Raw genomic sequence first — 27436 nt, 5'->3', positions numbered from 1 at the left:
TCTTTTAACATGGCAGTGATAGTTAATTTATAGTTTATGTATGAGTGTGTCATATTTGAAGTCTTTGTGAGTCTGTTTCTTTAATTTTTTATTTATTTGAAGAGATAGAGACAGCCAGCGAGAGAGGGAACACAAGCAGGGGGAGTGGGAGAGGAAGAAGCAGGCTCATAGCAGAGGAGCCTGACGTGGGGCTCGATCCCAGAACGCCGGGATCACGCCCTGAGCTGAAGGCAGACGCTTAACCGCTGTGCCACCCAGGCGCCCCTGTGAGTCTGTTTCTAACTGTTGTTTCTGCTATTTCCTTCTCTTGTGTTTTTTATATTCTCTTACAAGCTAGTAATCATTAACTGTGTGCCATAAATCGCATTTGAAAAATTATTTGTAGAAACGGTAACATGACAAATGCACCAAATATCTTTCTCCAGAGAGAACTTCTGTTGCCAGGTTTGAGGGTTCATGGCTAGTCCCAAGTGAGGTACAGGGCTACAAATACATGGTTTTTTTCTCTTGTGTATTAGGCCTTGGGCTATGGCTTTTATCCTCCTTTTCGTCTAGGCTCCAGAAACCACACTTCTGTCTCTCAGGTCTTTCTTTGGGGTCAGCAAGTGTCCTGATGGCAAAGTCAGCTAGTTTTGAGGGCTTCATTTGGCTCTTTGTCTTGGCTTAGCAATTATTTATAACTTTCCAGAAGTTATGTTTTACATAACATGTTATCTTTCTGGAAGATGTTTTACATATTGTATTTACGTACTGTATTCAACATTTTCAGTTTTCTTTTATAAGGTCATTTATTTGAATTACTTAAGCCTCCATTATCAGAAACAGTTCCCTTGTTGGTTTTTAAAAATTCTCCTTAGGGAGTGCCTGAGGCTTACAAAAAGAAAATTCTTTTGAGGGCCCTAATTTTTCTTTAATTTCCATTAAAAAAGGGAGAATTATTTCTGGGTATAGCATGTTTGTGATAAAGTAGTTGTATTATGTGGCAATAACCAAGTGAGTAGCCATTATCTTGTACATGTGTCTCGTTTAAAACGAAATATGATTATACAGATGTAAATTGAAAATACTCAACATAAATAGAACTATCTATACTTCATTGCCAGTTGAGTTTAATACTTGTGTAATACTTCTAAGATAAAACTGATAACGTTCTTATTAATTAACATCTGCTTCTTATGTACTTTTTAGACCATGGAATCATTGGGGATAGAAAATATTTTCTAATTATGGAGCATTTCTTTTTTATCCATTTGATTAAATAAATAAATCTGCTCATTTGTAACTTAAGGCAATGATAAAACTGACGTTTTTCACAATTATACTAAATCACCAAAGGACCATCAAAGATAAGAACTTACTCAGGAAATACTGATGTAAATAATAGATTTATCCATGATTAACTTGAAGGTTTCTGTTCAAATTTATAAATAAATTAAACATATTTTGTAAAGCAATCTGCAATAAATTATAGCATCAGTTGTAATATTAGAACTAGCTTTAAACTTAGCAAATCAGTATTTTAACATTTGAATTGTGTAAATTCATAAAAACTGTTTTGTGTGTGTGTGTGTGTTACCTTATCTGCTAGAATTCATTCTGGTACCTAATTAAATCTTTTTGGCAGTTTCCAATTTCAAGAATTCCATGCATGTTCACAGGCATCATTTTCTGTACTGTAAAGCATTTGTTTCTTGATTTGCTGAGTTGAAGCATTCAATTTAAGTCATTAGTTAAACAGAAGTCCTCAGTTTATGCTAATATTGTTTTGTCATAATGTCAATCAGCAAATGTTACAGAGTGACACAAAGGCAGTGAATTTCATTGTCATTAATCTGAGAAAGCTTTGGGCTTTCCTTGGCAAAGAGCAGAGGTGAGCTATGTCAAGGTTATGAAGGAGGTACAAATTTTGCTAAGCTTGGTGGTTAGTCCTGTTTTTCTTTGTGATGTCCTTAAATGCTATTTAATGATAACCCTACCATTGTAGGTAGAAGTGGAAGCTACTTTGTATTTAAAGATAGGGAAATTGAGGCTAAAGAGTTTAAGTAACTTATGCAAGGTGTCACGGCCTGTTAGGGTAAAGTCTTGCTTAGAGGCCAAGTCTCCATTGCAGCATACTTGCTCTTGTTTCAGACGCCAGTGGTTTAAACAGGAAGAGGCACATTATGTGTATTATGTTTGCATCTTTCTGACAGAGGTACTAGCAGAGCCTTGTGTCATCTCTTGCCGGGGATATTGCTTAAAGCCCTAACCCGGTAGTCAGAAGGCCCAGATTGCAGTTCTACATTATACACTAGTCAATTTTTGGAAGATTACCAAATTTATTAAATGGAGGTTACTTGTACTGGCAGATACTAGAGAACTGTATTGACAGAATGTCTGATAATAGACTTTAACACATTAGAAAGGTGTTCTAACGTAAATATGTGTCATATGCACATCATGTCTTTCATTTCTTTGTTAATTCTCAGAGTTTTCTGTTCTTTGAGCTTTAGCAAACTTTACAGTATTCCAGGAAAGCTTTTCTCCCTTGATGGTTTATTTGCCATTTTCTCACTAATCTACTTCTAAATCATGTATGTGTGTGTATATATATAGCCACTATGCTAGAAAGGATAGCATTCTTTATACACTGTTAAAGTTGCAGTGAGTACAATCCATAGCGCAATGTCTTGGCCCTTTGATTATAGTGAGTGACATAGATAAGAATATATTATAAAAGGATCCAAGAACCTAATTTGAAAGTGTTTTTTTAAATAAAAATTTACTATTATGAATATATGGTAGTAGGAAGTTTAGGCAATGTCACACAGATAAGAATAATTTTGACACTATCTTATCATGGTAAGGAAATTATAGTCATTCCTTGTGAGTATTGCAAGGGCTACCCATCTCTGTTTAATAACAGTAATATCAAGGTAAATTGAATAATAGACAATATTGATACCAATTTGTGGTATCAGGTGTGTATACATATACTTGTGTAAGGAAAGGGAAAGGTCCCAACTGGTTGATTTTCTTAGGTTTTTTTGAATTGATGAAGTGTTCAGTTGTAGTTTATATGAGACTTAGTTCTGTGGGCTAAGCTCCTTTTCCCTCTCCAGAGCCTTGGGACCAGGGATCTGAAGTGATCCTGATTTACTCTGCTCTTGGGATGGGGAATATTTTGAGAAATCAAAATTTACCAGTTTCTTGCGTCCTTCCTGAGTAGTGTCATCGCTGATATTCAGATATACATGTTGCTGCAAGGAGCATTCTATGATGTAGATCTTGATAGGATCAATTTTTAGTTTAAATATAGCTTTTCACTTTCCTGTTTTATATATTTATAAACAGGATATTTATATATCCTGTTCTTTTGATAAGTTGAACCATAAGAAATAAAACTTGCTCGGAGTGATTGATTGTCTCCATGTTGGCTTTACAAAGTAAGAACTTGGCTTCCTGCAAAGTGCTTTGAAGAGTAGCTAACACTCAATGCTTAAGGGAGTGAGTTCTGGTCAGTTTATGATTTGGACCCTACCAGGGTACTAGGGAAGGAGATGGTACTTCCCAGCCAGCTGATAGAGCCAGTCCTGCTGCTGCTTCCCAAGTCATAAAGGTGCCACTGGAAGACTTAAACCCAGCTCTGCAATCAGGGTAGGAGAGAGGGTGCTGCTGATGCCCGTTCAGAAATCCTGACCTGGCAGGATCAGGCTGTGGTCAAGGTTCTATATCGTATCCTCTGATGATATTAGAGGAAAGGCATTGCTTCCTAATCATGCAGCTTAAAATCCCCTCAGCCCCATTTCTTCATGGTCTCTCTCTCTCTCAAGTTCTACTGTCCAGCCCAGCCTTAAGGCAGTGTATTGCCACACAGTGTGATAGAGCAGTGGGGAACTTGCACACCTACCTAAGCATCCTGACTGGGCTTTTCCTCGGTAAAAACTTTTTCGGCAGGGCTGACATATGTGCTGCTTGACCATTTACCCTTGTTTGGACAACAAACTAGAACTAGAACTTCAGTTTTGAAATCACTTAACTAAGAGCTGCTTATAATAAGGAATGATGATGCCCTCATGAAATATTATATATACCGTAAGAACCTTGTCTGCTGAGGGCAGGAGAAATAAATCCAGTAGTCACTGATGGTTAGAGATTTCTCTGTCCCCAATCCCATATTAGGCATAGTATGGTTGCAGAACATAGCACTCAAAATCTATTCGGATACTATAATATTTATTTATTAAAAACTTTTCACATGTTTTCTACCCAGTTGTTAATTTGGTGATTTTTTTTTTTTCATACATCCAACATGTCTAAAGAACAAATAACTGAAAATAAAGGAATTTCAACTAGTCTTAATGTCTTTGTAGAAAATGTCAACTAGTTTTAATGTCTTTATCAGAGGTGTTTAAGAAATATTTTTGTACCTCTCTACCTTCATACTTTATGGGTTAGAAAGATATTTTCCATATTAGGGTAAAGCACACTTACCATAATTAAAAATTTGTATGCTTGCTATATTTTTTATACAAATTTTATGTTGATTATAGAAGTGATAATAGAGAACAGTATTCATTCTTTAAAAATTGATCTTTATACATCTCTAAGTTAGGTAATGGCATTTGATACAATTTAATAATTAGAATTTGATCCAATCTGTTTCTTCATTTACAACAAAAAGGACAATCTTATCTGCTAAACTTTTTATTGTGTTTTAAGTCTTTCTCTGGCATATGCCATTTGGATAAATGTAAAGATTAATTTTATGTATAAACGCTAGGGATGGCTAGGTCTATCTTTTTTTATAATCCTATATTCCTGTTAACAGAAATCCATAGAAGCCAGATACTTCCTCCTCAGTGTAATAGAATTACTGCCATACTAAAGCATTTAACACTATTGAATAATGTTATTTTAAAAGTTTATTATAAGCGATCCATATATTAAGTCCCAGAGGTTTTATTAAATGTTTTTGTCATGTGGATATAAAGAAGTAGATATGGATAGAGGGAGGAAGGAGAAGAGAAAGAAGGAAAAGCAGAGAATGGAGTGAGGGAGGTAGCTTGTTAGGGTTCTCAGGAATACCTTTTAGTATGAGCATGCCCTGTATTTTTGAAAAACTAAATTTTGCCTCAACAAGTATTCAAAATAAACACTGATAAAGAAACATTTTAATACACTTTACTAATATTTTCCCATCTTAACATTAGGTCTTCAAACATGAACTAGCTTACTTACTGACTGGAATTCTTGGAGCAGCAATAGATTATTGGATCTTCCTTGGTCTTAAGAGGGGTAAAAATGTTATGCGACACATGTCTGATGACTTAGGAAGTTATGTTTCCCTTTCGTGTGATGGTAAGTGTATCTGTATTATGTTTTTCTTAGACCAATTGTGTGATTTTTCCTTTAGACAGTCTGTAATCTTTAATATACATTTATATGAAGTTTTAAAAAAATACTTCCATATACACTCACCTGTGTAAGTATATATACATAGATACACATACACGTAGATATGTGTATGAACACACACACACATAACAAACAGTATAAAGAAGGTAAAAATTACTCCTAATGAATGCTCTCACACAAACACTTTTTCATCTTTTTTTTTTTCTAGGAATTTCTAAGTATTTTTATATAGTTGAACTCATATATGTAATTTGTATTCTTATTTTCTTCTAAATGTTACATGAGCCTTCACCCCCATATACATCATTTATTATTCAAAATGTTATTTGATGATTTCATAATAATTGAATGTTATAGAAAATAGTACCTAGAAAGAAATTATTATATATGTACATAACTATTGTTTTCCTTAATCATATAACTAAAAATTATAAGTAAACTACCCTATACAAGTAAACATTTCACTAGACAAATTTATTTTTTATTTTTATTAACTAGACAAATTTAAATCTGTTTATACTCTTTTCATTGAAGAAATAGATTGGCTTTTTCATATATGATGTTCTGGAATCTTACATGGTAAGAACTATTTTTAGTCCCTTTAATACTTGGTAATCATTCAAGTTGAGTAGAAAGCATTACCTTTTGTGAAAGGAGCAGGGAGCCCAATGCGGGACTCTACCCCATATGTGCCTTGTGAATAGTTCTCAGCTCTCTTCCTGGATAAATAACAAAAGACAATGACATGGACTCAATATTTATGTTATAAAGCCACTTGGATTAATTCGGGTTAAGTCACTCTTTAAAACATTTGCCCCATGTACCTGTTGCTGTGTAACTTTCCTTATTATAAAAAGCTGCTACTATTTGTTACCCATTGAGTCTGGTGATGTAGCACGTGAGCACGGATGAAGCAAAAATAAGTAACTTATATATATAATTTTCTCACTCTTTCTTCTCCCACCAGTCATCTATTCTAATTTTAAAATTTCCTCTTTAAAATAAATGGGGGGGGGGGAGAATATTATTTAAGCAATGTGATAACAGAACTCATTTTATGAAATGTTCTGCTGCGCGCTCTTGATCTTCTAAGTGAGGAAGGCTTCCAAGACCTGAGGGACATTCCTGAACTTTAAAGTCAATTTAGGAAACTATGAATCTTTTTATTTCTGTCTTTCTGTCTTGTATCCTAACTTCCTAAAATGAACGTATTGTTTAAAACAAGTGAGTTTGTGGCCCTCCAATATAAAAGATCATTTTTGTATACTTTAAAAATTTTAGATTGCCAAATACTCTTTTTTGTTACACATGTGTTTCAGTGCATCTAGGTTTTATGTAAAAGAAAAAGTTCTTGAATATGCTGTCAGTCACTTTAATACTTTGAAGAGAGATTCTAGAATAGGAATCCAGGATTAAAACTAGGTTCAGGATTTATTCGATGATGCCCTCTGCAAAGAGAGGTCTCTTTTTATACTACTGAAGTTAGAAGATTTTTATCTAAAGCATTTTATCTTCTTCTTCTTTTTTTTTTTCTTTTCGTTTTCATTGAGCTGCGGGGTGATTACTGTTCCTTTTGTGGAGTAGCTGTCCTTTGTTGCATGACTTTTTAACATTTCTTAGCTCAAATTCCATTTTCTTTTAGAATCTTTTCTTATTATTTCTTTCACACCATTCCTACTGGTCTTTTGTTACTGTTGTTGTTTTAGAAAAGCAAATGTCTGTCATCATTTGCTAGCCTCAGAACTAAACATTCAGCTAAAAGGATTCCCCTGTTTTTATTCCATAATGAAACTACTTTGAGTTAGGGGACCCAGGACGGGATTAGCAGTGGCTTTAGAGACTTCAATGACTTTAGAGTCAGTGTAGTTACATGTATTGTTTTCTGGTATGTATGGGTCACCTTCAGGGAAATATAATTTATCTTGTACTTAAGCCAAATGCAGGAAATAAGAGCCTGTACTAATGGGGTTCTCTATACATCAGCTTCAATGGTGGTTTCTCTCATATTCTCAATTTCCCTTTACTTTAAAGCAGGGTATTGTTATCCACCATTATTTCCACCTATCACGTGGCAAGTTCAAACCCAGCAAGTTTTAGCCTGTGACTGACTTAAGCTAAATCTTAATGTAATGTTACCATTACAATTCTTTTTTTTAAAAAAAAGATTTTATTCATTTATTTTTGCCAGAGAGAGAGAGAATGCGAGTGCACACGTGCGCTTGAGCCTGGGCGGGGTGGGAGGGAAAGAGGGATAGAGGGAGAAGCAGACTTCCACCCAGCAGGGAGCCCAATATAGGACTTGGTCCCAGGACCCCAGGATCATGACCCTAGCTGAAGGCAGACACTCAACCGACTGAGCTACCCAGGCGCCCCACCATTACAATTCTTCCGACATACTGAGTGATTACTTTGCTTCCACAGATGTGTTTGATCACTAATGTTTAAAACCCTAAATGAGATTTAAACTATATCCATGGTTGAAATTCTTTTTTTTTAACCCTTCTCAAAGCACACAAAGTTGGTCCCTTAGGCTTCTTAATTTGGCTACAGGTTGGCAGTTTTAAAAATTTATTTCTAAAATGGTTCAAGTTACTATCTTCCTAATTTTTTGTTGCTAGTATGTCTTGATTTTTTACCTTTGTCAAGGGACAGAAATCAGGTAAACAGTTTATCTTTAAGAGAGTGGTAGATTTTCTATAGCTAATATGCAAAATTAAAGTGTTTCTTATGGACTTTGTAGCATAATACTTTCATCTGTACAAGTGGACCAGGTGTTCTAATAATGTCCTTTTTGTATGTTGCTATTTTGGTGAAGAACCATTTCTTTTTCTCTATCAATACCCCCGCCATCCCACACCACTCCACCCCATCCCCCCCCTTTTTAAACTATTTTTTTGCATTATTCTTTTTTTTTTTTTTAAGATTTATTGATTTATTTGAGAGAGAGAGAGAGAGAGGAGGTAGAGGCAGAGGGAGAGGGAGAGGGAGAGAGAGTCCCAAGCAGACTCTCTGCTAGATGGGTAGCCTGACATAGGGCTCAGTCCTCCAACCCTGAGATCAGGACGTGACCTGAAACCAGGAGTTGGTCGCTTAACCCACTGAGCCACCCAGGCGCCCCTCTTTGCATTATTCTTTATCTTAGTTACCATTTTTGCTTTTCCTAAGTCACTAGTAAAAATGTTACAGTTTGACTGTTATATGACATCCAGTTTTAGATAATGGTCCATCTTTCTCATTTATGGCCAACAGTACATTTTTGTTTTTCTTAGTGCAAAAGTATAGAATTCATATTGTGATGCTACTCAGATTCAAATCTATTAGTTTTAGTTTAGTATAACTGTTGTTAGTTTTTGTTTTGTAGAAAATAAGGCAGAAGGTCTTTCACTAGGTAAGTAAAATCCTTTCTCCTTTCCATCAGATCTCATGTCCACCCACCCATATAGATGCCATTCTCTTTTATTTCTGAACACTTTGAACAGAAAGTTTTCTTATCTCCCTGTTTTTTAAGATCAAGTGATCTGAAAGGGTTTTTTTTTTTTTTTTAATGCCTAATTAAAATTCCTGGTAAATTGGCTAAAGCTAGGGGTTGGCAAATTTGTGTGTGTGTGTGGTACCATGTAGTGTTGTTGGCTCTGCGGGCTCATAGTCTGTCCTCAGCTCTGCAACTGTAGGAAGAGCAGCCACACACAATATATAAATGGATATGGCTGTGTTCCAGTAAAATTTGATTTATAAAGATAGAGAGCAAGGCATTGTTTCCTAATTTTTAACTTAAACTTCTTTCTCCTGTTTTTAGTGGCAAAAAAACACGTCATCGCAATCTACAATAATACTTGACATCTTTAGAGAACTTTAATAAAGCTTCTTTTGCCGTTCTCAGGCTACATCATCGTTTTTTCCTGATAAATAGTTTTTCCAAACCTTTATTCACTTTTATTTTTTAAATCCCTATTATAATCCCTCTGCATACTTCAGATCTCTTCCATCTGTATTTTTCGTAATTTTACTAAGTATCTCTTCAAAATGTTTCTGTTCTCTTCATTTATTCAGCAAGTTGTTATTACCACTCTACCAAGCGTTGATCTAAAACGCCATGTACAGTGGAGGGGGAAACAAAACATGGTTCTTAACTTTTTGGAGCTTTTGGTGGGAGAAGCAGACTACAATTAGATTAATGTAAATACATCATTTAAAAATGCTAAGTGCTTCAAACAAGAAAAACTAGGTGTAGAAATGAGTGAACTCACACTTTATAGCAGGTAGTCGAGGAAGAAGTACCTAAAGGGTAAGTAGGAGTTTGGCAGAGTCAGGGAAGCATCTCCCATTGGAAAACACAACATTTGCCGAAACTGAGAAAGGAAAAAGTGGGGCCTGTTTGAAATCTTATGGTAGCTGGCTGCTGGCAGGATGCAAGGAGAAGGGTGAATAAAGGCAAAGGCAGAGTGAGGAGTTAGAAGCTATTTTAATAAGGGAGTGGCATGAGGTGATAAACTTTTTTAAAAAGATGAACTAGGCTTAGCTCTCTAGAGTTATTGCTCTCTGCCAGTCATTCATTCATCCATTCATCTTTCAAATACTAAATGTTTGTTCTCTGCAAGTCAGTGACCTGTAACCTGTGAGGGATACAAAAATGATCCTGCCCTTAAAGGTCTTACAGTCCTGTGGCTTAGTTTCTTGTGTTCTGTTGTTCATCTGTTACTTATTATTCCCTTTAAATGTATTACCTGTTAATATGTGGATCCATTATAGTTAGTGTTTTCTGTTTTTTTTTTTTAAGCTATCAAATGCTCTTTCTGGATGAATAATTTCATTTGCATCATTTCTTTTGAACTGTACAGTGCAAGTTATTTCTGCTTTGTTTTTGCCTCTGCTTAGAGGTGATATGTTAAGAGAGCAATCGGTTGTAGTAAATGCTGTGATGCTAGGCTTTTTTTAAATGTGTAACTAGAGATTTTATATTCAAAAGAATTATTTTGAGAATAGAAGAAAATATTTGCAAACCATGTATCAGATGAAGGGTTAATATTCAAAATATATAAAGAACTAACAAAACTTAATAGCAGACAAAAAAATCTATTAAAATTTGGGCGGAAGAACTAAAGAGACCTTTTTCTGAAGAGGACATCAAAATGGCCAACAGGCGTGTGAAAAGATGCTCAGGATCCCTAATCATCAGGGAGATGCAAATCAAAACGACAGCGAGATAATGCCTTACCCATTAGAATGGATATCATCAAGAAGACGAGACAAGAGCTGACAAGTATGTGCTTAAAATAGAGGGGGGGAGTCTTTATGCACTGTTAGCGGGAATGTAGAGTAGTCCAAATATTATGAACAATAATGTGGAGGTTCCTTAAAAAATTAAAATTGATCTACCGTACATACAATTCAGCAGTAACACCTTTGGGTTCATACCCAGAAGAAGTGAAAACAGCATTTTGATGAGTTTACACACACCCATTGTCACAGCATTATTCATAATAGCTAAGATAGGAGAAAAACCCAATGCCCATCATTGGATGAAAGGATAAAAAAGATGTGGTATGCATACACAATGGAATATTATTCAGCCATGACAAAGGATAGTCTGCCATTTGAAACAACCTAGATGGACCTTGAGTGCATTATACTGAGATAAGTCACACAGAGAAAGATAAGTACTGTACGATATTACTTACATGTGGAATCTTTAAAGTCAAATCTGTGAAAACAAAAGAAAACCCAGTAAACCTGATGTGGTATGATGTTGGGGTCCTGGAGTGAACGGTCCAGAAAGAATTCTTGAGACCTCTTCAGTGCAAAGAGGTGTTTTTTTGTTTGTTTGTTTTTTTAAGCACAGACAATACCCATGGGCAGAAAGAGCTGCACTGGGGTTATAAGGAGTGACTGATTATATACTTTTAAGTTGGGAGGGGTTTAAGGATAGGGTGTAAGTCTCTAAGGAATTTGGAAGCAAGGTGTTTTGGATCTTGAGGGGCTAGCTGTTTATAGGAAAAGTCACTACAAGTCTAGTAAAACCTTAGTCATGAGACCCTTCAGATGTTTATCAATGTGCTATATGTTTGGAGGATGATTGCTAACATATATCTTTTTGGGGGGGGGTAGAGATAAAGGAAGTTTCCAAAGGGATTTTTGTATGTTGAAGAAGACTTACAGGATCCTGGAAGTTGGGCTAATGTCTAGCTAAGGTTGCCTTTCGCCTCTGGCAAAGTATTAACATTGAGGCAATTGAGTTCCTGGAGGAAGGTCACTATGCCTGTCTCAACTACTTGTCAGTGGGCTACAAAGGAATTTTATTTTTCTTATACATTTATTTTGCCTTTGGTGGTGGTTCCTATAGAATGGGAAGTGGGGGGATGAGATTGATTGTGTTTAAGGGTACAAACTTGAGACGAATAGTAAATAAGCCATAGAGATCCAATACACAGTATAATGAATACAGATAATATTATACTCTAATGATGTTATATAATATTACTTCAGTGGCACAGTACAATATATAAATGTATCAAAGTGACAGGCTGTACACCTTAAATTTATAAAATGTAACATGTCAAGTTGATTAAAATCTGATGATCATACTGCTTGCACAGTTTCAATAATACTTCTAGTAGGTTGTAGGAGTCAGTTGTAACAAAAGGTTATAAATAACTCCTTTCTCTTTTTCAGTTTTTATAAATTATATTGCAGTTGAGGCCTTTTTGGAAAGGATTATTTGAATTCAGCAATTTCCTGTATGTGTGGGGCTACGTGGATCTACTTCACATCTGACGGGAGCCGTTTGCCTATATGGCAGTGTGCGTCAAGGCAGGAACTTCAGGTCTTTAGGCAAGGCAGAGTTTCTAGCTTAGCCTGGGCGCTTTTTATATTTTGGGCTGGATAATTTTTTATTGTTGGGGACTCTCCTGTGAACTGTGAGTTGTAGGGCATTTAGTAGTATCCAGGGCTTTTTGACCACTGGATGCCAATAACACCTCCCACCCTAGTTGTGACAATCAGACATTGCCACATGTTCCCTGGGGGAAGATTCTCCACCCACTTAGTCCATTCTTTTTCACTTTTTCCCCCCCTTTACCCCCTTCCCCCAATTGAACAAATCAAACAATCAAGGACTACAAGGATACCAACCATAGCCTTTTGGTAAGGCATCTGAACAGGAAAGGACTTTAATTGGTTGTCTGGTGTCTTTTCAGCCTAAAGAAAATCAGCCTCTGACTACACAGGTCAAGTTTTACACTTTATATTGATATTTAGTTTATCATTCTGTTCAACTTTTAAAATACGTTTAACCTGTTATGTTTATTTTGCTAATTTTATTGACATTTTCTAGTTATTTTTCCAATGTTAGTAGTGATAGGGGAACAGAAGATGCTACTCCAAAATGTGTCCCCTTGGCATGTGGGTTATTCTGAGCTAAAGACAGTTGAGGACCAATAGACTTTAGGAAGAGCTTTTTACCCTAACTGCCTAAAAGAATTTAAGTAACTTCTTCCTGGGCCAGGCCTTCTATACAGAGTATGGGCTAGGTGCCATAAGTTGGAGCTAGCTTGGCAGGGCCAGTTTGTTCAGATTCCTCTGTGTGTTCCATTGTTTCTGCATAGCATGGCAAACATTTGCTTGCCAAACATTTGCTTTTCCCACCTTCCTGTGAATTGTCTTCCTTTCCTTTGAATCCCCACTCCCTACCCCCAGTTTCCTTAGCTCAGGAGAGCCTAAAAGCCCTAGTTGCCTAGGTGTCTTTGAACCTCTTCTGTCTGTGTGAGGCTCCTGTATGAAAGGAATTTGATTTTGTCCTGTTAATCTTTCTTTTGTCAATTTAATTAATAGACCAGCCAAAAGAATCAGAAGGGTTGAGGGAAAATTTTTCCTCCCCTACAGTTGACCACACAGAGAGTAATTTTACTGCTCGCTCTGGGGCTGCTCCTGCTGAGAGGTCCTGGGACCATTGACAGAATACAAGCAGAAGATAATTCTTACCATGTCAATGTCCCAGATCTCTGCCTGCATGGTCCGGTGGAAACAAGAATGGTGAAAGTCCTCTTTTTCCTTTCCTAAATTTGGATTAGCAGAAGAAAATATTTCTGAAAGTAGTTCCTTATGTAAGGTGACTCTTTTAAAGGTTCGTTATGAGTAGTCTTGGTTTTTGTTGATCATTTTCCTCCCAGAGATGGTCACCGTTTTTCTATGTCCCTCTGTTGTGTTGTTTCTCGTAAGTAGGAAAACCATAAGGTATAACAGAAGCGTAAGCCCCATAAACCTACTTTTTTGAGCCACTGGCCTCACAGACTGGTTCTCATCAAACAGGTGTATGTTTAGACAAACTTTGTTGGGGGTCAACATGTACATAAGGTAAAGGCTTTTGGAAGCCAAACCTGCAAAACTCGGGGGCACGGGTCAAGCATTTAAAGGCTATTAGAGTGCCCACCACCTAACTCTGTGACTCCCATATTAGGATAAGTTGGCACTAGAGCAGGTTAGATTGACACTAGGTCACCCACCAACCTCAAGACGATTTTTCTTTTTAAAGATTTTATTTTATTTATTTGACAGAGATAGAGACAGCCAGCGAGAGAGGGAACACAAGCAGGGGGAGTGGGAGAGGAAGAAGCAGGTCATAGCGGAGGAGCCTGATGTGGGGCTCGATCCCAGAACACTGGGATCACGCCCTGAGCCGAAGGCAGACGCTTAACCGCTGTGCCACCCAGGCGCCCCTCAAGACGATTTTTATGCCATGAGATACTTTGTAAAAAAAAAACAAAAACAAAAACGCACAATCCCCAAAGACGAACATCCCTATTAAGTATTACTCTGTCTCTGAAAGACCCGAGGCTGTTAGTGTACATATAAGAAAAACTAGATGAGGTGTTCCTTTTGTCTTGTTCTGTGTCTTGAGAGCTTGGCTTTGTGACCAGTGAGAATATTCTTCCATCGTTTCTGCCAGCTGGAAGGTGTACATACCAGCATGCCTCTTGGCGACCAGTTGAATAGACTGGGGTTCCAAGACACAGAGTCATAAACAGCACTCCCTTTGTCTGACTGTGCAAGCTGTGAGGGTAATTTGTCATGAGAGGTCCCAGTTCCTAAGAGGCCTTAATCATCTCAACCTATGTTGTTTTGTTACTGCTAGAAAAGTCCCATTCCTGTAGTATCTACCCATTGTCACAGATTGGCATGTCTGTGACCCGAGACACTGTTTTCACTATACCATTTTTACTGTAACAACCTTTGTAGACTCTTTGAATGATCTTGGATCACAGGGGCTGCATCTTCTGTACCCTCTCTCTTGTGTCCATGGTAAAGATTGATTCTAAGTGTGGAAAGTTGCCTCTGGGTCTTTCCCCGAAAAGGCTTACTGGTTTGAGTTGCTATTAAGATTAGTATAAGATACCTCATGTCAATAGCCAGACAATAGATCCTTTATAATAAAAAAATATATAATTGGTTATATTTAAAAGGAAAAAATTTTAGAGAGCTCTCATCTTAAACAGTTGTCTTTTTGGTGCCTATGGAAAGACCAGATTTAAAAAGCGGGACCCACAGGAATATAATAGCCTTAGGGACTCCCTAACAAGAGGAAAGAAGAGAAATGAGAACAAAAATTAAAGTCCACATCCCATATAAATTTCACATCTTGAATTCCAGCCCCATCTCCTCAGCAAATTCCCTTAACTTCCCAAATTTTCCTGTCGTCCGCTCAAAATTCCTTAAACACCCAGCTACCTGTATTTTTACTAAAAGATTTATGTAGAGCTTTCCAGCCTCATCTGCAAGCCCAGAGTGTATTGGTTACTAGTGTAAATGCTGCCGGCTAGGAAGTAAATTTAAACACCAACACCTCTAATGGGTTTTAGGCCTCCCTTTACTATTTCTTAAAATTCCTCCTACTTCACAGGGCTCTGTGATCTGCCCCTGCCAGCTTCTGGCCTTCCTATGCAGTGTCTCTTGAGGATGTGTGTGGACTGGACCCCCCTGGTGTCCCAGGAACACCAGCAAATCTTTTACATGATAAAACCCTCTTACCTCTACTTTCAGAAGATTTAGCAAATTTAGAGAACAGAAAGATTAGTGGCCATTCACAACCCCACTAGGGGAGACCTCCATTAGCTGCAAAAGGGTATTCTCCCCACCCATAGTTGTGCTGTAGTTAACTGACAAGCCAGATGGGTGCCTGGGGAAAAATCCGCCTCTCTGAGGAAACAGATAACCAGAGTATCTCTTAGACTGTCCTACAAATGATCAGCTGACAGCCTAAAGGCTGATGTTCAGGGTCTCATAGAAGCAACAGTAGAGGCTTTTTTCCGCTAAGATGAATTGGTCCAAGGTTGAATTGTGCAATCCAGAAGAAGGCCTTTGTGTTTTAAAACATTACAGAAACTTTACCAAGATATATTGCACTAAACCCTGAAGCTGTAGATACAGCAATCTTTAGGTTTCTATCTTAGTTGGAAATCTTTTCCTTGATATAAGTCCTTATCTTACAGATCTTTGCAAAACTAGAAATGAAGCCCTGGAAACAATTACCATCCCCAAAATCTTCCCTATAAATCTTAAAATGCTGGTAGATATTGTAAAAGATTCGGACATTGAAGATAGAATTGTCCTGCACTTCAGAAAAGAAAAATTTAAATAGCAATCACCCTAAATTTCTGATAAATCCTAGGCAAATACGACCCAAAAGCTCCATTTTGAAGAAAACTTGGATACTTAGTGGGTTTGTGATGTAAATTTTCTACAGCCACATACTCTAAGATCCATTGTTTGAAAAGCAAACTTCAGGGAGAAGTTTTTTTTGTTTTTTGTTTTTTGTTTTTTTTTTTTTTAATATCCGAGGGAGTAAACAAAGGAACTATTTGGAAATAAAGCTAATAAAAAATCATTTTTAAGTATCATCTCCATAAATACTGAAGAGCTTTAGTCATCTGAGCAGGTGAATTTAACTTATTCCAACTGTCAAAACAAAATTTGGATCCAACTGCTCTTTTATAAACTAGTGAGTTTTGCATTATCATACCCATCTCATGGCTAAAATTTTAGAACAAAAACTGTGAGGGCTGTTTGCAGGGGTGTGTGTGTGTGTTAGATCTGTAATCTTATTCTGCCTCTGGATAGTATTGCTAAAATCATAAAAAGAGCTCTACTTAATTGGCCTAAAAACAAACGGTCCATATAAATGGATTAAATCTTAAAATTCTCGGAAATACATCAGACTAATGCAAATGCCTTTTAGGTCCACATAATCTGGGGAAGTATTTAGTATTAAAGCTAGTTTAAGTTCATTGGTTTAATTACAATAAACATGTCTTTAAAATTACCAACATTGAATATAATGCAGACCTACAACTTTTACTCTACCCAAGTTTGTTAGTGAAATAAGTTCATGTTATCTCTTTTTTTTTTTTTTAATGATTTTTTATTATATTATGTTAGTCACCATACAGTACATCCCCGGTTTATCTCTTAAACAAATTCGTGAGCAAGAAAAATAGGTTGGGATGATGGCTGGCTTTGTCCAATGTCTTACGACATTTCCATGGGTAATCTAAATATAATTGTTGGGAGCAAGTGATTTAGGTAGATGTAAGTGGGATAAGAGTTTTTAGGTGAATTTTTTCTACGATAATTATGTTTTATGGTATGTGTGCTTAAACAGCTTTCCAAATCTCTTTGGTAACTTCTTAAAACCCTTAGAGTTTTGCTAAGTCAAGTTAAATGACAGAAATTCATTGAATACCTAGATCATTTCTAAATTGATGAAATAGTGAAACATAAATTACTGTATAAAGGTTTATCCACTTCAGGTTCCCTTTTATAGGGTAACTAAAGATAATCTGATGTGTTAGTAAACTTGTCTTTTGTCTCTTTGGCAAGTTTATGAGTAACAATATACTTCTAGATATTGTAGAATGTATTCAAAATTTGTTGGTAATAGCACAATTGTCTACTTCCTAATTTTCACTAGAAATTGAGTTTTCTGAGGGTTAAGAATTTTAATGTATGTGATTAAGACTACTAGAAATAATAGGGGAAATAACTGCATGCAAGGAAAATAAGTTGAGTTTTTGACTAAGAGAAAGCATGAGGTATGGAGATGTGTTTTTGGTAAGGGGAAACAAATAATTTTGTCTTGTTTCATAATTGAAGGAGAGAGAATTTTACCTTGTGTGGTCAAATTGGCTAGAATTAAATGAATTATTATCGTTTTTTAAAAATAACCTTTGATATCAGTAATGTACTTATGTTTAAGTAAAACCAGAAGTATTCTTTGATCTGCAAAAAGGACAGTTTTCTTGGAAGATCTGTTTGCTTTTGATAATGTAAAAGGTTTTTCTTCACCTTTTAAAAAATCTGCTTAGAAAACAAAGATTCTCTGTATTGGCAAAATAATTTCTTATGTTGTCGTTGTCAAGTCTTTGATTACTTAAGAAAACAGTCTCCTCTTAAAAGAGCTAAGGTTTTGTTTTGTTTTGTTTTTTCCCAGCTAAATTTCTGTATTTGAGTGTAAAGTTTTTGTCACTTTTGTGAAATTATTTCACAGTGGCTCATGATCCTGTCTGACCAAGTCTTGTAAAATCTTTTGATATTCTTGATTTCCCAAAATTAAATTCTAAATGAAGTCTTTTTTTACTTCGAATTAAATTTGGGATTTTGCAGGGGGTGTCTGGAATATTATAAAAGATATGTTCTCCCTCGTCAAATGAGCAATTCTAAACTAATTAGGTTTAAATCACATGGGAAACATTGTCAAATAAGAAATAATACTTAAGCCTTCTTTATGTTGTATTTGTATAGGTGTATGTAAGTGTTCCAAAAATAATAGAAAATTCCCAGATATCTGATATGTCCTGGTATAATGTTATCACTTGTAATTCTAGCTATCATCTTAAGATGTATGCTATGGAAATAACCAAATTTTCTTGTTAATTGCATTGTAATGAACTCAGCAGACCCTTAACCACAACCGTTTTTGAGTCTGTTATTTACAGAGAGTTACTGTTCTACTCTGTTGCCTTTGTGAATACATTTCATCCTCAGATTCATGAAAGGACTGTGACAAATACTCTAGAATACGTGTTTCTGATCATTTTAAGATCATACCATTGGGTAAGAATTTACAGAACTCTGATGGAGAAACATAGCTTCATAAAACTGCAAATTTAAGATTAAGATAAACAAGAATTAATTTTATTGGACTTAATGAACTAATGAAAATGATCATAATTTTTATGACTTTTTGTTTGCAACATTGCTGGGTCAAGTGTTATGTTTTTCCACTTTTAAGAAAACTTTACAACAAATTGGCAAAGTGTACTATCCTTTGTTAACAAAGATGAAACGCGTACTTTTTCTCCCTACCTGATCTCTCTGGAAGTCAGAAGCTTCTTAGTGTTCTTATTTTCATGGCAGTATAGCTATTTGCATAAGTTCAATAAGAATCTGTTCTCCTTGTAACAGGACACAATTGGAAACATTGGTTGTGTTGCCAAAACTTGGCTGGAATGTCATATTTGAGAATGTGCATAGAATCAGATATGACCAGACAGCTTTAAGGAACTAAAGCTGACTTCATGGAGCCATTAAATCCCCTTGGAAAAACAGCCTGGTACCTTGCTTTCAGGGTTCCCAGCAGCCTTACCAGGTAAACAAAGTCACTTCCTGGCAGGCTCAGAAACCTGGATATTTTGGAGACCTCAAGAAAAGAGGAATTTATCACATCTATAGGTAGAACAGTCTGATGGCAGGACCTTGGCTTGGCTTCCTAGTCTCAAGATCTTCTAAAAATTCAATCTAAGGGGTGCCTGTTTGGCTCAGTTGGAAGATCATGTATTCTTGATCTCAGGGTCATGAGTTCAAGCGGCACATTGGGTGAGGAGATTACTAAAGAAAAGTACACAAAACTTTAAAAAAATAAATCAAATTCAACCTGAGATTCTTTATGAAAAGTTCCAACAAAGCAGATTTAAAAGAGCCTGTATGATCAGTAACTATTCTTGCTGCGCTTATGTAAATAATCAGGCCAAATTTAGTGAAACTAGACTTCATTTTCAAATGACTTAGTCTTATTGTGATTATATTTGACTAAATGGAGGTGACTGTAGAGAGAAAAATTGTTTCAGTAATACACTTTTATGGATATCAAATTCTATTGCTGTGAATTGTCTTTGAGGTCTTGTTTTCTGCCTGTAAACTGGACTAGATCCTGAATTGTAGTTCCTCCAGTATTTGGCTATTAACTGTCCAAACTGACACTTATAAATTTTCTCCCACCTTTCGGAATTGGAAACTCTGAGAACTGAAACTGCCCTTTTCCTGAAGCTGTGCAAGCAAAAGGTGGACAGCTTGATATAAACTTCAGAGAAATTACCACAGCAGCTCGTGCATGGACTGTCTTCATGCCTGTTGCTGGGTGGTCACTCAGAAAACTCACCAGAAGACATGGAAACTGCAAACCATGAAAATCTTTCAGACTGCCACTGCCTGCCCTCATTACATCTGAAGATGTTTTGAGCCAGACATCTAGAAATCTTGACTGGCTGCCTTCAGAACTAAGAGATTTGTATTATAGTCTGTCCCAACCATTAGCATCTGCTATTCTTTTGCTTTTGTAGAAATAACTCGTAGTAAATTCCTGATATTTTGTACAATGTAGACCTAGTTTTGGGAGCCCACCAGCATCACTACCTCCTGAAATGAGAGACAACTCTTCTAACTGAACTGACCAGTTCTCAGGACTAAGATGCTGGGTCAATCTACCACCTCAACTTCTAGAATGTGAAACTTCTTGGGAAGTTTCAAAGGCAGAACTGAAGGGGAGCAGAATATGCCACCCCAGAATGTGCAACTTTAACATGTGGGTTATTTTGAGCTGAAAACAATCAAGACTCAAAAGACTCAGGAAGAACTTTTCATTACTCCCTTAACTGCCTAAAAGAATTTAGGTAGAGGGACTGGTCCAGGAAGAGAGCTATCACCAGAGATAACTACAAAGTGTATAAGATAGATGCAGTAAGCTAGGGCAAGGTTGGCAGAGCCTGTTTGTTCAGATTCCTCTCTGTGTTCCATTGTCTCTGCATAGCATGTCAAATACTTGTTTATCAAACATGTGCTTTTCCCATCTTCCTGAAAATTGTCTTCCTTTCCTTCGAAGCCCCAGACCCCCGCCCCCATTCTGCTTAACTCAGGATGGCATACAAACCTCAGTTACCTGTCTTTGAACCTTTTGTGTCTATGAGGCTCCCATATGAAAGGAATTAAATTTGTTTTTCTCCTGTTAATCTGTCCTATGTCAATTTAATTAATAGACCAGCCACAAGAATCTGGAAGGGCAGAGGAAAAATTTTTTCTCCCCTACATAGTGACTCCGCTGTATTGTATAATATCACAACTTTTTTCTCCTGTTTTAATTTCAGCTCTTGTAGTGTCTTGCTGATTGGTCTTATTTATTCTTTATATTCCACTTTATCATCCATTCTGTTACTTACGCAGAGAGTATCATTGGAGAATTCATAACATCAAATAGATTATTTTACATGGCAGATAGTCGTTCCAGTTTTTCATTACTCTCAGTTCTTTTGTATATTTATGCATCTCCATATTATTGGAGAACTTGAGGTTTTTGGAAAAAGAGATTTGAGGCTCTTGGTGTTATTTAAAATTATAGTTCCTTCCCCCCACTTCCTATAATAGAGTGGGTACAAACTTCTAAGGAAGTCTTTATACATTCTCTTGTCGTAAATTTTCCTTTTCTTTACATTTATTCCTCCTCTGCAGTGATAGGATTCATGGATGTTGTCAGGGGAAGGGGTCTAATTTCTTTCTTCCTGTCAGCTCAAATCAAATAACATACGTGTCCATTAAAAAAACCCAAGTACTGCTTCGCCAAAGGCACAACCCTATTGTGGGAAAATACCTTTAACATTAGTCAGAAAATATAGTGATAAAAATCCCATACCTATCTATTCATTTATTATCTCTCTATTCATGTGTGTATATATCTAATTTCAAGATTTTTCTTTAAAATAATAAAAAGAAATGATTGTTTCAAATGTGAGAACATATCCCATAAAATTTTTTTTTTTCTTAAAAGGCAAGGAATAAGAGTATTAACCGTTTTGGGGGATTTAAAATTATGTGGATGAATCTTACTGGTGTAGGAATCATTATTCGAATGAATAAAACCCATGCAGAAAATATTCTGTAGACAGAACTTTTATAGGGTATAGCAGTAACTGTTTACTTCTCTCGTTTTGTACAGACTTTTCTTCGCAGGAATTAGAGATTTTCATTTGTTCCTTTTCCTCTTCCTGGCTTCAAATGTTTGTTGCAGAGGCAGTCTTTAAAAAGTTGTGTTTACAGAGTTCCATCAGTGTTTCTTCTGAGCCACTTTCTCTTCAGAAAATGGTAAGACCACTCTATTCTTTTACTTGCCAAGAAGTGCGTTCATAAATTCAACTTTAAAATTTTTTTGTTATTTCTAATAATTGGACGGAGCTTGTTAACCTTAAATCTTTCAGGCTTATAGAAATCTATATGATCTTTCAAATCTATGTAAGAGTGGGTATTTTTCAACCTCAAAAATGAAGTGTGATTAGTGATAAAAATTTTAATTCTTATTTGAGAGTAATTAAGGATTGATAACAGAAAAATAATACAGAAACCTTTGTTTCCTAATCATTTGCCATAGTACATAAGATAATTATTTTGAAAAGACCTAGATCCAAAAACTTTTTATGTAGTATTTAATGGTAATTTAAAAAACAAAATTTGTAAACGACGCCAAAGGTTATTCCTTTTTATCATATATATAAACACACACACACACACACACACACACACACACACATGTAAGCTGCATTTGAGTCAAGATTTTCCAGTTTTATCTTGGCTATCTTTAATATCTGCTCTCTTTAGCAGTTTCTTCAACAAATGAGAAATACCCTTGTTTATTGGTCGGATTGGGAAAACACTGTTGTACAGCAGTCCTTGTCCTTCACGACTTTTGCTCTTCTTATTCCACTTATTCCAGAGTTGTTTTCTGTCGAAGGAAGGCATTACCAAATGGAAATGACCAAATACCGGTTATACATAAACCATAAATATTTAAAATATGCAAATGAACCATAACAAGTTGGGCATTAGACTAATCCAAATGAGAACTTTGCTAAAAGGGTATCAAAAGTGAATCTGAAAAAATGATTATTTTCAAGAAGATATTTTTCTTTTTTTGTCTGTCATGTAAATGACCTGGAACTAGGAGCTTTCTTATTATTTTATCATGTTCAAATGAGAAAGGATAGCAACCATAGTGATAAAACCAAGAAAATATAACTAAATTTAATGGTGAAATGAGTCAGGTAATTTCTTTTGACTACTTTCCAGCTCTTTGTAGTTGAGAAAGCAATATAATACTATTTTGCAACAGGTATATTCCTATTTGCCAGCTTTGGGGAAGACTGGTGTGCATGGGACTGGAAAGATGCAGATACCAAAGAAAATAGGACAGCGGCCTTGCCTTGAATCTCAGAGAGCCTTATTGATGCTGAACGGTGCAAAACAGAAACAAGTTGAAGGGCTGCCAGAGTTACCGTAAGTGATGCTTATATATCAACTTTTGTTTTGTTTTTCGGTTTTGGTTTTGGGTTGTTTTTGTTTTTGTTTTTAGTATAGCCCTTTTTTGGACACATTCCTTAAACTTTATACTTATCTCTAATGTTGTCTGAATTATACTGAGTAGCACAAAACTGGGTTTGAGATGTATAAAAAAATACATATGATCAACATTATTGCTTTCATTCAAGGTACACGTTTTCTTGGTGTTAAGATCAAGTGCTTTCCAAAAGAAATACAACTGTTTTTCAAATTTTTTCACACTATTTTTGCCTGTGTTTTAAATTACTATTACTATGTAGTAAAGATTGGATTTCAGAATCCGCAGGCATGTAAGATACTCTGAATTGTTACAATAGCTTCCCCCACATGGCGAAACCTTTTCTAAAAGTATGCCCAAAAAATTCAGAAAACCTTAAAAATGTTTTTAGGAAGAGTAGGATCAGAATATGAAAGTAAGAAGGGGCAGCAGGAGCCTGCGTTTTGCTTTTTTCTCTTTGCCAAATGTAGTTTACTTGGGCTCTTCCTCTACGTGACATTCCATATTCATAAACTTTTCAGTGGGCAGTTGGGGGTATGAGCTTAATAAAAATGAATGCATAAGAATTTGTTTCTGCATATTTGGAATAAATATAAAAAACAAGGAATAAAGATTTGAATGAATAAGGGGGTTTAAATGAACAGGAGGCTAGATTTTAAAAAGTACTCACTATGTAATGTAGACTGCCATGCCTTGGTGAAAAACAAGCTTTCATTTTTTTCTTACTTTATTTTCAGAGAGCTGAACCTTGCTAAATGTTCCTCATCGTTAAAAAGATTGAAAAAGAAGTCAGAAGGAGAATTATCATGTTCCAAGGAGAATTGCCCCTCTTTAGTTACAAAGATGAATTTTCACAAGACTAATCTAAAAGGTATTCCAAGTATCTGAGTTAATTTATGCTCGAACTTCTCATGGCTGTAGTCAGTATTTGCAAGCACTGGCCCTGATGAATCCTTGAACTTGACTAGGTCCAGAAAATACCTTCTTAGATAGCATCTGATTTTTTTTTTGAACTGTCATGTATGCAGAGAATGTGATTGTTTAATACTCAGTATAATAGAATATTTCCTCCCCTTCCTTTCTCCCCCTCCTCTCCAGATATTAGCTCATATTGAGCTCATTCCAGACTTGCCCGCCTTACTTTTCTATTCCACCTCAACCTGTGCAGCTTGGGATTAGAGTCTTTTGATTTGAAAGTATAATTCAGTCTTCATCTCTTTCAGTCCTAGACATTTTGTGAACAAAGAATGAGGAGTAGGCTATGTTACATAGCTGTGTTAAGCATATGGACTCTTTTCTCCCAGGCATTGAGCCCAGACTATGAAATGTGTTTGGCTTTTGGTTCTAACTATACTGGAACCTAAGTACCTAAAGGATGGAGTAACAAGAGTAGTGCAGTAATAATTCACTTCAGCACCTCTTTTACTTAGTGACCTCTTAACTCACAAATATAAGTTACCTTCCACAAGTCTATATCTGGCCGAAGGAAATTGCTGAGTCTCCTGTTAATGAGCTGTATTGCTCTTTTAATACAAAAATTATCATTAGGACACCAAATGTAAACAGTAAGAGTGAAGCCCTTCTAATCTCTCAACATGATAAAAGTTCATAATTGCATTTGACGAATTCAAAATAGCTGCCCATTTAGCCCAAACTGTGAAAAATGTATTAAAGTAGAACTCTGATATTAACTACACAAACAATGTCCTTTTTCTTTGTTTATTGTGTCAGAAAGTACAATGAATATGAATGACTTTAGTCTGAACAGCAGAGGGATCTGGGAGGGAGGAAGAGAACTGAGAAATAGTAGAGAAAAAACTTCAAAAGCTTTTCCTTGCATGTAAAAGAAATGTTTTGGGAGAAGTTACAGAGATAATCTATGAAATTGAGCACTGTTGTGAAAATGTGCTACTTAGTATTTAATAGCAAGAAAGGGTTTGATTCAGTATTTCATTTGTTTTCTCAGCAATTGCTTATTATAAGTTTTTTTAATTCCCTTTACATCAAATTATCACTTACATCTTATTAATCTTGGTTACAACAGAGATGGATATAGACCCTTTTAGCCAGCAGGCACTAATTGCATCCCTCCTAGAAAAAACTTTACCATTTCATTTGTCACTCTTATTCAGCTTTAAATGGTACTAGGGCTTTCTCTCTCTCTCTCTCTCTCTCTCTCTCTCTCTCTCTCTGTGTGTGTGTGTGTTTATATTAAGATTCCCCCATTTCTCCTTCTCTGCGCTGCTGTAGCCAAGCCAGACAGCCTATTGAGAAGCAGCAAACCATCTGTTAATGGATTTGAAGTTCTGAATTATACTTGAGTGTGTAGAGGCACTCGTGCTTAGCCAGAAACATTCATTTGAATTAAGCTATAAATGCTGTATAAAAAAGAGCCATACATTTAACGTAGGTTCATGAATAAATTTAAGAGAGGGCAATTGCACTCTAAACTTTTATTGCTGCAAAACCCAGTATTTTTGGTGTTCTCTGATCATTTGGGGCTTTTATAGTGGGATTGAAGCTTTAAACCTTGAGCTAGGGGGAGACAATGCCTGTATTAAACCTTTTGCAGTAGAATTTCATTGCTGAATTGCTGATAGAACAGAAGCTCTATGGATTGGTGGGTATCCTCCCCCCCCTTTTTTTTAATGCGAGAGATATTTAAACCAGTCAAAAGGAAAACTCAATAAATAATTTTCTGGCATGTGGCCAGATCTCCTAGTTCATGCCCTTTGATTATTTTCTTTAGTTGATATCGTGTCTTCTCTGGAATAATCTATTAATTTTTTATGGCAGGAGAAACAGCCCTCCATAGAGCTTGCATAAATAACCAAGTGGAGAAATTGATTCTTCTTCTCTCTTTGCCAGGAATAGACATCAATGTTAAAGGTAAGTTCTATATTTTTGTAGTCTGATCCAGTGTCTTAATGTTTGTGGTATTAAATAGTGTTCTGTCAACATTAAGAAAAATCATTTAAGTATATTTACCTAACATATCTTTAAAATATTACCAGTCACAAAACCAAGAAATTCATCATATATTGATTTATAACTAATAGCACAGAAACATTTTTTGTCCGTATTTTGACAGATCTCAAAATCATTATTTTTAAATTGTTTTATTTTTCTTACAATTAAAAATATGACTACACCTTAGGCATTCTTATCAAAACATGTTATTTCTATATGAAGCACCTAGAAAGTCACACAGATAGAGGGAGCAGAATATCAATACTTTGCTACCAAAAGTCCTACTTTTGCTGTTTTAAAACTTGCCTTGATTTCTAATTTAGACAATGCTGGCTGGACGCCTTTGCATGAAGCCTGTAACTATGGCAACACAGTGTGTGTCCAGGAAATTTTGCAACGTTGTCCAGAGGTAGATCTGCTCACTCAAGTGGACGGGGTGACTCCTTTGCATGATGCGCTGTCAAACGGACATGTGGAAATTGGCAAGCTGCTGCTCCAGCGGGGGGGTGAGTGCGTTTATGCTAAGCGGGTTTTGATAAATTATCCAGTTTTTCGATGAATTCCCTCAGAGGTGGATAGCATTTTATGTTTGAGATGTGTAAGGAAAAATGCCTTTATTTCATATTAGTGAAAAAGATAAAAAGTCTCCCGGAATGAAATCACCTTTTATTTAATAGGGATACCTTTTCGTGATATGTAAATATTTGTTTATTTTTATTAATTATAAAGCCTATTTCGCTTTGTGTATGAGAGTATATTTTGAATTGAGTGCGTTGGTTTTAAATATTAACCCTTTTACTTTAAGTGTGTAATGTCTTTGTGAACCAGCCATTTCTGAAAGCTTATTAATAAATGAATGTAAAGAGTTCCATTGTGGTTACTTGGGTTTTCCATTCTTGTTTCATTTCTTGTATATAACTGTTAACTTGATTAATCTTTTTTGTTTTTTAATGAGTCATTTCTTTACAGACTTCAAAAAGAAACATATCCTAGAATATCTTTTCTTCATTCACATTTTGCACTCAAGTTACAGTGGAAAGATTTTTTTCAAATGGTGGTAACTGTTGTGCAGGGGTTTTGTGATGGAGATAACTTGAGCTTAATATTCATCTGCTGCTTTTTCTAATTTTGATCTCTGCATTTCAGAAAGCACCCCCACTCCCCTCTTCAGTGACATTCTTCTTACATGTGAACTGAATAATATAAATTTTATGCTAAATTTTGCTGATAACTGATTTGTGTTTTAAAAGAGAAACAAAGGAAAAGTGATGACTAGTTTATAGTGCAGAAATAAAAATTTGTAAATTTCCTGTTACTTTCATTTATGCGGATTTTAACTGGAAATTTAAAATTATTTTCTCGTGTAATTAAGGCTATTTCATTCTGCATGAAAATAAAATGTGTATTTTCTTTAGATCTCCCCCC

General features: G+C 35.8%; 1 protein-coding gene across 2 annotated transcripts in view; it reads left to right on the top strand.

The window, feature by feature from the left end:
- SLF1 (SMC5-SMC6 complex localization factor 1) overlaps positions 1-27436 on the top strand; it is a 71689-nt gene that overhangs the window by 41570 nt on the left and 2683 nt on the right. For both annotated transcript variants that reach the window (XM_008700866.2, XM_008700865.2), the window contains 6 exons: positions 5193-5340; positions 21650-21795; positions 22817-22980; positions 23779-23912; positions 25838-25930; positions 26335-26517. In XM_008700866.2, coding sequence (XP_008699088.1) covers positions 5193-5340; positions 21650-21795; positions 22817-22980; positions 23779-23912; positions 25838-25930; positions 26335-26517 — 868 coding nt within the window. The remainder of the gene's footprint in view (positions 1-5192; positions 5341-21649; positions 21796-22816; positions 22981-23778; positions 23913-25837; positions 25931-26334; positions 26518-27436) is intronic.

Source organism: Ursus maritimus, unplaced genomic scaffold, assembly GCF_017311325.1.
Source record: "Ursus maritimus isolate PB19 unplaced genomic scaffold, ASM1731132v1 scaffold_5, whole genome shotgun sequence".
Taxonomy (NCBI): Eukaryota; Metazoa; Chordata; class Mammalia; order Carnivora; family Ursidae; genus Ursus; species Ursus maritimus.
This window is presented reverse-complemented; position numbering and strand designations above follow the sequence as displayed.